Source organism: Chinchilla lanigera, unplaced genomic scaffold, assembly GCF_000276665.1.
Source record: "Chinchilla lanigera isolate Chin_1 unplaced genomic scaffold, ChiLan1.0 scaffold00129, whole genome shotgun sequence".
Taxonomy (NCBI): domain Eukaryota; kingdom Metazoa; phylum Chordata; class Mammalia; order Rodentia; family Chinchillidae; genus Chinchilla; species Chinchilla lanigera.
In genome coordinates, this window is record NW_004955530.1 from 1,956,857 (window position 1) to 1,968,936 (window position 12,080).

At 42.3% G+C, this 12,080-nt stretch overlaps 1 protein-coding gene across 5 annotated transcripts in view; it reads left to right on the forward strand.

Annotated features, from left to right (window-relative positions):
• The window catches only part of Tle1 (transducin-like enhancer of split 1 (E(sp1) homolog, Drosophila)), a gene marked incomplete at its 5' end in the record, with an annotated part of 91,868 nt that overhangs the window by 19,921 nt on the left and 59,867 nt on the right, over positions 1-12,080 (forward strand). For 3 of the 5 annotated variants that reach the window (XM_005410111.2, XM_005410112.2, XM_013507549.1), the window contains 2 exon segments: positions 7,302-7,364; positions 8,587-8,691. In XM_005410111.2, the coding sequence (XP_005410168.1) occupies positions 7,302-7,364; positions 8,587-8,691 (168 nt within the window). 5 annotated transcript variants of the gene reach the window in all.

Consider the following 12,080-nt stretch of genomic DNA (forward strand, 5'->3'; position numbering starts at 1 on the left):
AATTCAGAAACCACCCCTCATGTGCCTTATTACCTGTGTTGCTCAGTGGTAGGCAATGTGTTCAGCACGCGTAAGTCCATGAGTTTGATACTGAGCACTGCAAAACAAAACAAAAACACCACACACACAAAAACTACCCCCTACATTCTTTTAATTTTGATATTCCCAAAATATGAGTGATTTCATGTACATAATTGTATTTTAAGCAGAGATCTACTCAGATGCTTTAGAATTTATGATGAACTTTTCATGAGCATATTGCTGAAGGAGGCTATGAAGTCACTGAGGATACCTCTCAGCAAGGGAACCTTTCCTACATGAGGGGAGAGAACATTGGATGGTAATTTGCAATGTTTTGTGAATGTCATTTTTGATACACAGGTTTTATGCATAAACATCCTGAATTTAGATGTATGGGGGATGTCACCTTCAAGAACTAGAGATGATTCTGGAACTTGCTGAAGTTCGTTAAGAAACGCATGTTCTGCTGTGCAGAGCCCCCCTGGCGGGCAGGAAGATACAGTGAGCCTGTCTTTGAGGGACTCGAGCTGTTGCTCGTGGTGGCAGTGGGGAGTGACAGGCCTGTGGTCTTGTGTAGTGTTGCAGTCCTGCTTGGCCTGTGTAGTCACCCAGCTGTCTTGTTTTGCAAACAAGGCCAAGTTTACCTGTTCGGTCCCTGGTCTTGAGTATGACCCAGTGTCCCTCTTCAGCTTCCTGGAGAAAGGACCAGGCAGGATTTGTGGCTCCTAATTTGCTTTATGGTCTTCAGCAAACCATTTCCTTAAATGCTAGTTTCTGCTTTTGTGATTTGAGGATTGTAGGAGGTCAGGTGCCAAGTGGCTGTGGGGCTTGCCATCGTTAGCATCATTGCATCTGGGTGGTGGTGAGTCTAATCACTCTTCTCTCCCTTGACAGTGTAATAATAAGTTTAAGCAATAAATTAAGGGCAGTGTTTGCAGAGTCACTGGAGGAAGAAAAACTTACTGGTAACCAGCCACAGCATAATCACTTCCTATTTTGGGTATCAACTTACAGTCACTGGCCACATGCGTACATTTAAACACACACACACACACACACACCACCTTGTCTTCATTCTTCCCCTGCTCCATCTAGTAAATGTGTTGGCTGTTTTAGCACCATTCTCTGAAGCATGACTTTAATGGCTGCTTGCTATGTGTGTGGGTTGGTGTAGTGTGTTTAACTGTTCTCCTAGTATTAAACAACTGATGGATCAGAAGGGCATATGTTAAGTTTTTGAAAAACTGCGGATGGTTGTGATGTATTGAACTGCTGTCTTGTCTTTACCTGGCCTTTTTTCTTTTGCTTTGAGACTGGTGCTACAGTGAAAAGCTTCATGCATGGAATGCTTTTCCTTTGAATTATTTCCTTAGGATAAATTCTCAGCGGTGGGAAGCCTTTCAGAAGAAGGGTTTGAATAATTTCATGCTCTTGAAGCACATTGCCCAGTGCTGTTCAGGCAGCTGCCCCAGTCTGCTCCCATTGGTTGGTAATGTGTGATTGTCCAGTTTTCTTCAACACTCACCATCATGGGATTTTAATTTCTCTTTTGTAACTGTTTTAGATAGTGGGATTCTAATTTCTCTTTTATAACTATTTTAGATAGTTCTAAATGACCCACCTTACTTAAAATTTCCATTTAGGCTGGATGTAATGATGTACCCTTATAATGCCTGCATTCAAGAGGCTGAGACAAAATTTCTATGAGCTCAAGGCCAGCCTGGGCACATAGTAAGACCTGCCTGAAAAAACAAAATAAATTAAAATTTCCATTTGCTGGTGAGGCTGAACTTTTTTTTTTTCTGTGTTTAATAAGATTGTCATTTTATTATTTGTTTGTTTTTGGTCTTTGTGAGACAAGGTCTCACTGAATAGTTGAAGCTGGTCTCAAAATGATGTAGCCTAGGCTGGCCTTTAACTCTCAGCAATCCTACTGCCTTAGGCGCCCCCACCCCCATAAACACTTAGGATTATAGGCGTGCGCCACCATGCCTGCCTTCTAAATTAAGGTTGTCATTTTATAGAGTAAGGAACTTCTGGCCAGAAGGGATTTAGAATGTCTTGTTTCCTTTTTGTGCTTTGCTTTCTTGTTCTTGGCTGTTTAGCTGTTGCAAAACCCTTCTTACCAACACTGTATTATGTTTTTTTTTTTCTTGACGTCTTGCTTGGTTCAAGGAGACCAGAAGATGAGTGTGCCAGTCCTCATTGAAGCACTGTTTTTTTATGATCCATCAATTTGTAATATAAACTGGCTTTCGGCAGGGTGCCCTTGGCTTGTTCTGGGACAGTACTCTTACGTAGCCCTTCCCCTGCTTTGAGCTTCAGACAGCAGTCTGTGTGTGTTGCCCTGTGTATGGCAGTGTGGGTGCCAAGGAAGAGGCTTGCTAGTCTGGTTCTTAGGGTGTAGGTGCACGAAGCGATGGCAAAGGTGGTGAGGTGAGGCTTCAGGAATCAAGTCCTAAAACTTCAGTTCAGATGCCCGGAACATATCTTCAGTTTAAAAGCTCTGCAAGGCACACCAGGCTGTGATTCATGGTGGGTCTTAGAGGTACAGTATTTGGTCATATTTTAGCTTAGTTAAAATATATGTGTACATGAACCTTTTGAGCGGGGTGTGTTGGGATTTTTAACCCCAGGCCTTGCACATGTTTTGCCACTGAGCTGCATCTCTCTGCCCAGTCCCTGGGTCTGGGTCTCATGCCTACCATGTGGGACTGCTTTTGCTAAGCAGCCTTACCCAGTGTGAGTTAGTAATGGTTTATCTGCTGTCTCTTGGTAATTAGTAATTGAGTTCAGAGCAACACAGAGATTGAGTTTTATAGTTCAGTGAAACTTGAAAGTATGTTGAGTAGTATACATGTGATTGGTTTTAGTGGGGGAGGTTTGGTAAGGAAATAAGGCTGAGTAGTTCATGGGGGTCTCGTGTTGAGAAGACTTGTTGCAGGAAGCAGGTAGGAAGCTGGGAGTTTTGTATGATGTGTGACTTTTAGCGCATAGGTTTAGTTTATCAAATGACAGTAAGTGCCATGGAGGGTCTTGAAGGCCTAGAGAAGACTCAGTTTACTGGTTCTGTGGGCAAAGGCAGCTTCTGAGTGGATTCCAGGAAGGCCTGAGGATTGGGACACTCTCTTGGTCTGTGCAGCATTTGGCATAGTATACCTGCAGCTTATTTATTAGCTCACTTCATTTTGATGACACTCTGAAGTGGGTTAGTGATGTTCCTTGGAACCCAGCAGGAGGTGTAACTACACTCAGGACCCATAGCACTGGTTTGCTGAATCACAACCCAGATATTTGGGCTGTAGTATGATCTCTTTTAGGTGCAAGTCACTGAGGGGAGTCAGCATGGGCAAGGACCATGAAAGATTGCTCTGGACAGGTAATTTGGACCCCTGCCTGTTGCTGCCAGGAGGTGGAAGCCATCCGTGAAGTCGGGCTTGATGCTAGCACTTTCACACAGCTCTTTACATTTGTGTGTTGGGGGCAATGGGTCCTTGCAGATTTGGTTGGGGATAACTCTGGAGTGCTGATTTAGTGTTGCCTTATACAGGGTCAGAACTACAGATTCAGGGAAAGTTTGTTTATAAACATGTGACCTAGCAAATATATCTTCAGCTTTGAGCCAGAAAATGCTATCTCAGAGAGTAGAGTTAGTGCATTTTTCATGCTACTTGTCTAGCCTGCAGGATTCCAAGTATTGGCCAAGCATGTGCAGTGTCCAGGGTAGGCTGTTGGCAGGATCCTTAACTGGGGTAGAAGCAGGATGCAAACCATTGCTACCCGTTAATTGTGCTAAATGAAGAATATCAATGCTCTTGTGTTGGGGTGGTGTCTTGGTTACTTTTCTCTCATTGCTGGGACAAAATACTTGACGCCCAAAATTAAGGAAGGAAAGGTTTATTTTGCTTACAGTTTGTGGAGGTTTCAGTCCATGGCAGGTTACAAGGCAGGTTACAAGGCAGAGTGGCACATGGCAGAGGGCTACAGCTCATGGCGGCAGAACACAGCAAAAGCAACAAGCACAAAAAGGGAGGAATGGAGGCAAGCAGCCTCTTCCTCTCCCTTACATATGCAAACTAGCCACCCCAGGGCCGGTGTAGCTCTCATACCCATAATCAATCAAACTCTAAAAGCCTGCCCCATGACCGCATGAGGCTTTGGAGGGACACCCAGACACAAACCATAACAGGTGGAGATGGTACTCAGAACTGTTGTGGACTTCTACACTTGTGCTGCCGGGACTGTTCAAAGCGAAGGGCTGGCATTTGTGAGCTGCTCCAGGGGAGGCGGAGATGTTGTTTGGAGAATGCAGAAAGCACTGGCGAGTACTGCACCCCCTCAGATGCCAGTGTGCAGGCCACTCTCCTCTGTGGACCAGGTTGAAGAGTGTGCGTGACTCAGAGCACTGCAGTGCCTGTGCAGATAAATAATCATGTGAGTGGAAAAGCCAAGGCTTGAATTGAAGTCTCAGGTTCAAAAAGAGACCTGGCACGGAAAGGAAAATGGCTTGAATAAGATCCTTCTCCGTTACATACACACTTCTGTTTCTGCTCCGGACCTTGGCTTAGAGTTTTTAGGACATGTGACATGGCTTTTGATGCTTTCCCATCAGTTTGAGCTTTGGTCTATAACTTCCTCCTGTCTCACTCTTGCCAAGGCTAACCTAACTTCTATTGTCTTTGCTTTAATTTATACTTCTTTTGTTTGCTTTTTGATCACTTTACTGTTATTAAAGGTTTACAGTAACCTTCATTCGGAATGGGTCTTAACAATCCTTTGACCATGTCCAACTCTACTGTAAAGCCATTCTATGTAATAACAAATATTTATTTTCATTGATTAAAGATGAAGACATTTTTTCTTCCTAACCCAAAATAAATTCCAGCTAGATCAAAGTAATTAAGTGTAAAAAGTACAGCCATAGCAACACTAAAAACAAAGAATGGCTCCTATAATATTGGTATTTTCCAGTTTCTTGTCCAAGGGCCGGGAGTGTAGGGAGAGAAATCCTTTAATTTGGTCTTCTGACAATTAACGTTCTGTGAGGTAAAGCACTGATACTAGGCAAGGTTGAAATACACACGGCGAATTGGCAAACTGATGAAGGGTTAATATTTTATGTCAAGAGTTACTACAAAAGGCAACAGTGATTCCAGCCCTGGCAGAAAATGCAGAAAGGAAAGATACAGTGGACCAATAAATGTAGAAGAAGATGTTTAATTTCAGGAAGAATCTAAGTAATACAAATAAAAATGAGGTCATTTTTTAATCTATTAGATGGATAAAGATTTTTAAAAGGCCAACAAAACTCAATATTGACACTGGGTGGGACAGCAAGCACCATTTTAGACGGGCAGAAATGTGAATCAGTTTGACTTTCCTGCGAGGCGGTTTGGCGGTGTGCATACAACCTAAAATATGTTTACACTTTAACCCAGAAGTTGCCTTTCCCAGGATGCGTTTTGGAGATTTGTGTGGAGGGTTATTTGACAGTTTGTAGTTGTGGAAAATTAAACAAAATGTAAATAGTTCCCAGTGATAGGAGTGCTTACAAATATTAGTATACTTGTATAATGGGATATACTTGTATACTTGTATGATGAGATACTCATATATTTAGATAGATAGAGCCAGGCATGGTGGGGAGCACTTCAGAGGCTGAGGGAGAAGGATCATTGTGGGTTTGAGACCAGCTTGGGCTACAAAGTGAGCTCAAGGCCAGTCTGAACTTAGTGAGATCCTGTCTCAAAAAGATGGCTGGATAAGGTAAGCATAACCATGTCCAAAGGGAAGGGTAGCATGCTCATGCTTTCAAGGAGAACCATGACCTTGAATTAGCTTGAGTGGGTGGCTGTGATCAGATGATCTGGGTGGGGCTGACCCAGGTCTGTTTTTGCACCTGGTACAGCTGCACCCTTTTTGCATATATCTGTTTGCTCTGCTGGCCGGCTGAAGCAAGGTCATAGTTTTGTTCTGTCATTTCCCCTGCTAGTACATTTCTTCTGCCGTGTGGTCTGTAATGCTATCTCATTGGTGGTCAAGGAGAATAGGGGTTGAGTTGGCCTAAATCCAATTCTGTAAACCCAAAGACGTTGCTGCTCAGTTAACTGGAATCATCTTGGAGGACAAAAAGCAGCTCTCTTCTGTGGACTTGATTGTAAAGTTCCTGGGTTTTCTACTTTATCTCACGGTATCCTCTGTTTCCTGAGGGCACAGCCTGCTTGCTTTGTAATTTTCTTCTTACTCTTTTTCATTGCTTAATTCAGTAATAGAGGTGACATTTTAGTAAGCATGGACAGAAAATGATAAAATAAATAAGGTCAATGCTGACCCTCTTAATAGATGACTTTTTGTTTCCTTTTTTTTTTTTTTTTTTTTTTTTTTTTTCTACAGCAGAACTGGTTCTTCAGAGTTAGAAGAAAGCAGAACTGCTTTGTATTGCGGAAGGATGTTGAGGTGTAAGGTGGATCCTTCCCTACCTAGGCTGGAAGCAAAGTATCCTCTACTTCCTGGGCATTTTGTCCTGGAGCAGAAGGACTGCTATGGATGTGGAAGGACTTTTTCCTGCTTCTTTTAGAACAGCTGGGGGCACAGACAGACACTCGGGACATATGTTCAGATGAACTGTGAGCCCTGTCTGTGGCATTTTCCAAATATCCACACTGTCATGACTTCGTCAGTCTAGACCTAAGTTCAGTGATCAGTAATGGTTTTTGGTTTGAATTTTTGAAACAGTGAAAGATAGTAACATTAAAGTCTTCCTTCATTGTACAGAAGTTTGGGGTTGTGGTCAGTGGAGTCCTTTGTTTCAAAAGCTGGGCTATGTTAACATTACAGCTTCGCACACTAGTTAGAACATACCGCACATGTGCGACATGGTTTGCCATCACTGAAGAAGTGCATTATGGGGCTTACAGTCAGCACATCAGAGAGCTCAAACCAGTGGTGGGAATCTGTGGCACGCATGCCATGGCCAGCTGTTCGTTATCATTGACAGCTCTAAAAGATTCGCTGTCACTGGCCTAATCCATGTAGATTTTCCAATTCAAACTCCTCATTATCTTTAAGTGACCAATAAAGTGCGGTTTTGCTTTACTTTGGCAAAGGAGACTAATACCTACTGCTATATTTCAAGATAAGTGTTAGTGATATAACCTGGAGAAACAACTTTATGCTTTCTAGAGAAGGAGAGGAGGACCCAGGTGCTGCAGGTATGAAGTTTCACCTTTGAGAACCAGCTATGAAGTATTCTAAACATTTGTATGACTTTGTCTTTATAGACTGAAATCGCCAAGAGATTGAACACGATTTGTGCACAAGTCATCCCATTTCTGTCTCAGGAAGTAAGTAAAACTGTTCAACTGTTAAAGTGCAATTATGTTGCTTCTCTGTTTGCAAATTAGCTAGTTTTAAGATGTTAATTTTATCACAAGGAGCAAGTGTGAGGAACATCTGTTACAGCTGAAGTGTGTCAACCCCCTGCCATTCTTTCTAACACATCTGAGGGCACACTGTAGAAGTGAGGACAACAGTTCAACCCCAAATTAATTTTTTTAATGAGAAACTACAAAATGACTATCAAACATAAAGCTTTTGTTTTCTGTAAGTAGTATAAGCTTGATAGCTACTGATGGTTCAGGTGCTCCTTGTATCTTTTAGGTAGGGAGTTTTTCTTGCATTGACTTAAAAGTGGTTCCACGGGGTTGACTGCCATGGACACCGATATTTCCTCTGTACTCGTGTATCAAGTCAGTTTACTTAATGGTATCTATAGAATGGATAATAAATCATAAGGATAAAATAAATACTCATATTATGTCAACTTACTAAATTATAGACATAGATAAGCCATTTCATTTGGTTGCAGAGTCGTTGAGGTTTGACCTTAATATTTTGAGAGGGAAAGCTCTTTGTATGAGTAATCTGTGAAATTGACTATATTTTAGTTTTGCTTTGAAAGGTTTTACCCTCCTTTTAGATGGACGCTAATAAATGCTATAATGTGCATTCAGTATATACAGGATGAATGTATCATGGGGCAGGATGAGAAGCTTATTGGACTGGCAGTAACAACAGTGGGGTTTGGTTCTAGTTAGCATCTACTGTTCTGTGTTTATTGGCTATTTGAACCTAATTGTTTAGACTTTCATGACCTTAGTCTCCACTAGTCTCAAGGCCCCCCCGAAACTCCTTACCCATCTGTGGGTATAGTTGGGAGAGTGCCTGAGTGATTTTCTACCCCCTGGCCTGAAAGTAGGACCTTCTTTTTCCCTGGGTGGGTGATGACTCAAAAGGCCAAGAGGAAAGGAATTCCCAGAGTTGCCACAACTGGACAGGTCTGCATCTGTTCATCAGAGCAGTGTCATAGTCCTAATGTGTACATCAGCGTCTCAGTGGATGTTTGGCATTCCTTTTTCCTGTGTTGTGTGAAATAACATGTGCTTGAGAAGCTGCTGTTTAAATCTGTACTTCAGCCTGCAGCCGCATATAGCATGTCTTTCAGTTGAAATATACAGGAAAGTTCTTGGCGCCTGCTAACATACTTTCTTCTCCTTGTTTTCAAAGCATCAACAACAGGTGGCCCAGGCTGTTGAACGTGCCAAGCAGGTGACCATGGCAGAGTTGAATGCCATCATCGGGGTACGTGGCCTACCAGGTCTACCTCCTACAGTGTGTATAACCAGCTTTCATTTCTTAATAGTTTGGTGGCTTGATATACATGTATGTGTATGTAATTTCGTGTAGCCTACTGTTGACCTGTGTGATGGGGAGGGTGGGAAGGGGCTTGGGGTGTGCCGAGCTATTTATGGGAACACTATTCATGATTAGTGTTAGGAGGATGACAGAAACATTTTAGTAGGGCAAGAAAAATAAATCTACTTTTAAATGAGAAAATAAGTGCAGTTTATCTTGAGAGCGTGCTTAACTCTGTCTAATGGGTATAGCTTTTGGTGAGAGTTTTACAGACTTTCCTTGCTTCTATCTTAGAATGTTTGACCCTAGGGAGGTCTAGATGGTGCTCTAAGCTGTCATTTTGCAGACTTTCTCTTTGCTTTTGGCTTTTGCTTTCCTGGGTGTTTGAACCTGTGCAGCTATTTGCTCCTTTGCTTTCTTAGGCCTCTTTCATGAATTTCTAAGTGGCTTGCCAGTGAAAGGCTCCTTCTCCCTGGAGGAAGAAGTGCTAATTGTCCCCTTCTGCTCTCTAGCCTTTCTGCAGGTTCCTGCTCTCCTCTCTTGCATTTTGGCTGCTCCCGGCCAGCCACTGCTTGTCAATCACAAGTCCTTTGCCTAGCCTCAAGGAGCCCAGTGGACCTTGTAGCTATCCTTGCTTGAGTTCCCTAGCCTCTGCAGGACCCTGGGCAGTTCTCCTGTGCTCTGGCCCTTCCAGACTAAGCACAGGACGGAGCTGAGGCCAGGGAGGGTCCTTTCTGATTTTATTCGGAGCTGAGGCCAGGGAGGGTCCTTTCTGATTTTATTCAGAGCTGAGTCCAGGGAGGGTCCTTTCTGATTTTATTCATATGTGAGTGCCTCGAGCTGATTCAAATCACTCATTTGTCAATTTATGTTAATTGCTTGTGAGAAGATGCCCTGCTGGTCTTTATAGTTCCCTCAGACACTTTGTAATGATAATTAGACATGCTGCTGTACGGATTAGGAGTGCCATAGTCCAGTGACGGCCACAAACAATGGAACCAGTTAATCCATCAGGGCTTAAAATTACATCCCAACTGGAGATGGAGGAAAAACATAAGAGCCAAGGAGGATTAAAGAATGAGCCTCAGCTTGAAAACGCTCCTTTCATCAGTGTCTCAATTGCAGGTCTGCAGTTGGGTTGCCTGTGGTAAGCTATTGGCAGTCAATTAGGTGAAATAAACTGGGAGGGTGACCTTCATTTCCTTTTAATAGCTTTTTCCTCCCTGAAATGGGGAGCTTCAGTGGATTTTCAGCTTAAATTTTATTCAAGCTGCTTTATTACACTTGACAGCTTAGCTCTGCATAAACAATTCTCCCTCCTCTTCCCTAGACCTAGGCGCCGTCTTTCTTCCCCTTCAGGATCACATTTTTGACTGTTACTTAGTGGGCTCTAATCACATTCAACACCAAACACAATTACATCTGCATTTGTCTGCTGCCTTCTGTACCCTTTTCTAGTGTAATGAATTGCTTTATTTCAGAGATCAAATCAAATATTCAGTGGTACTTTTGCATGTACCATGTTTGATTAGCAAAGAGTAATAGTGAATTGTACTTGTAGCTTGAGCACAGAATTTTTTAACCCAAATGAATGAGGATGGAAAAGCCTGTTTTGATTAAAGGAAAATATATGCAAAGCAATTCTGAAGTACCCAGCTAAACTTTGAAGAACATGTTTGTTTTCTAATAGGCTGTAGATTTTTTACATGTAGTTTTTCAGTGGTGAAAGTCTTGCATTTAATCCGTCAGAGGCACTGCCCAACCCCTGTGAGCCTCTTGTGTCTACACGGTAGAGACAGGGCAATTTTATTAACGAGGTGTTTACAGATGTTGCCCTTTTGAGAGGAATCATAAAATAAGAATAGATTGTTTTAGAAGGGCATATGAATGGCTAATTTTAGGAATGGCTTTGTCCAGGAAAGATGTTGTTGAGATTAGAAAGGCAGTTTAAGCTTTTGATGGTGTAGCAGCATTAACCCAAATTGGTGAATTGGGCCAAGTACATGGCTTTGGCCCCTTGCATGCCCTCAGCATCCTGTCATGTGCAGTTATTACCATTGTAGTTTTTGGATCAGTGTATTAATTTACTGATTAAATTAGGCAGAGGTGCTTTCCAAGTCTGCCGTGATCAATAATTATCCTGCAACGTAAGTTTCATGCTCTGGCATATGCTTGATTTTTACTTGAAAGGAGTTGTGTGCATCCTGGAAAATCGAAGTAGCATAAAATTGGGTTGACAATTCAGCAGACCTTCGCACCCCGTCATTGAACATGCAGTGTGTCAGCCTGTCTCCCCAGGGGAGGAGGCATCGGGAGACTGTCTGTTCCTACAAGCAGCAGCTGCGCTCAGTAAACGCAGCCTGGTTTGATAGCAGCTGTCAGTATTGTTCAGGGACCGACTTGGGGGAAAGAACAATGGGAGAGGCCACCTTCTTAGTCTGCATCTCTCTTAGTCTGCATAGACTTTCAGGCTAAGAAAAGAAATAGTAATTTAACGGTTTAGACATCTATTACAAGTGTGAAAGATCGTGAAAGAGTACCCTTTAAAATGCAGATGAGCTGAAACATTCTCATCCCCTTTAAGGTACAATCAAGAGCTTGCTGCTTGCTGACAGAGTTAAAGATATTTCTCTTTAGCTAAGGACAAGCTCCTCCAAGGGGGAGCTCAGCCCTGTCCTGTCCTGTGGCTGCTCTGCAGGAGAAAGAGTTGTGTTCTTTCCTGTCCTTGTGCCCTTGTTGAGTGAAGGATGGTGTCCAGTTCTTGCCAGAAATGTTGGCTTGTGGGACAAAATAGACTGCATTTTTTAATTCTTTTCTACTTGCCTTCAATGCATGTAAAGTACTGATATTTTAAAAAGGTGAGCATCTTAGTTGATATTTGGACAAAATATTGGAGTATTTTTGCTGGACTTTTAAAAATAACTTCTACTGAGCAAGCAAATTTGACAACTGACAGAATAGTAACTGCAGCCTACTCTGAATTCTGCTTCTCAAAACTCTTTCCTGCTCAGTGTGTTGTGTTCTTGTAGCACTAAAAAGGATAATTAACAATAATACAGTGAGCTTAATAGGCACAGGACTTGCTTGGTTGGACATTCCTCATAGCTTAGAAAGCAAGGTGAGAGAAAAGACAGCTCATTCTTTTGAGATCTTCAGTTTTTAGATCAGAGTCATTTTCAAACTTATAGCAACATTCCTCAGACTTTTTTCTTTTAATTTGGAGTTGTATTAAGAATGACCAAAACAATACTGGTTATTATGTGCTATAAAAATCTTATTTGTGGAAGCACTAAAGGCTATCTGAGTGGGGGGGGGGACGGAATTGACCGAGTCTTCAAGACCACTTTGCTATTTGAGAGGTTTGA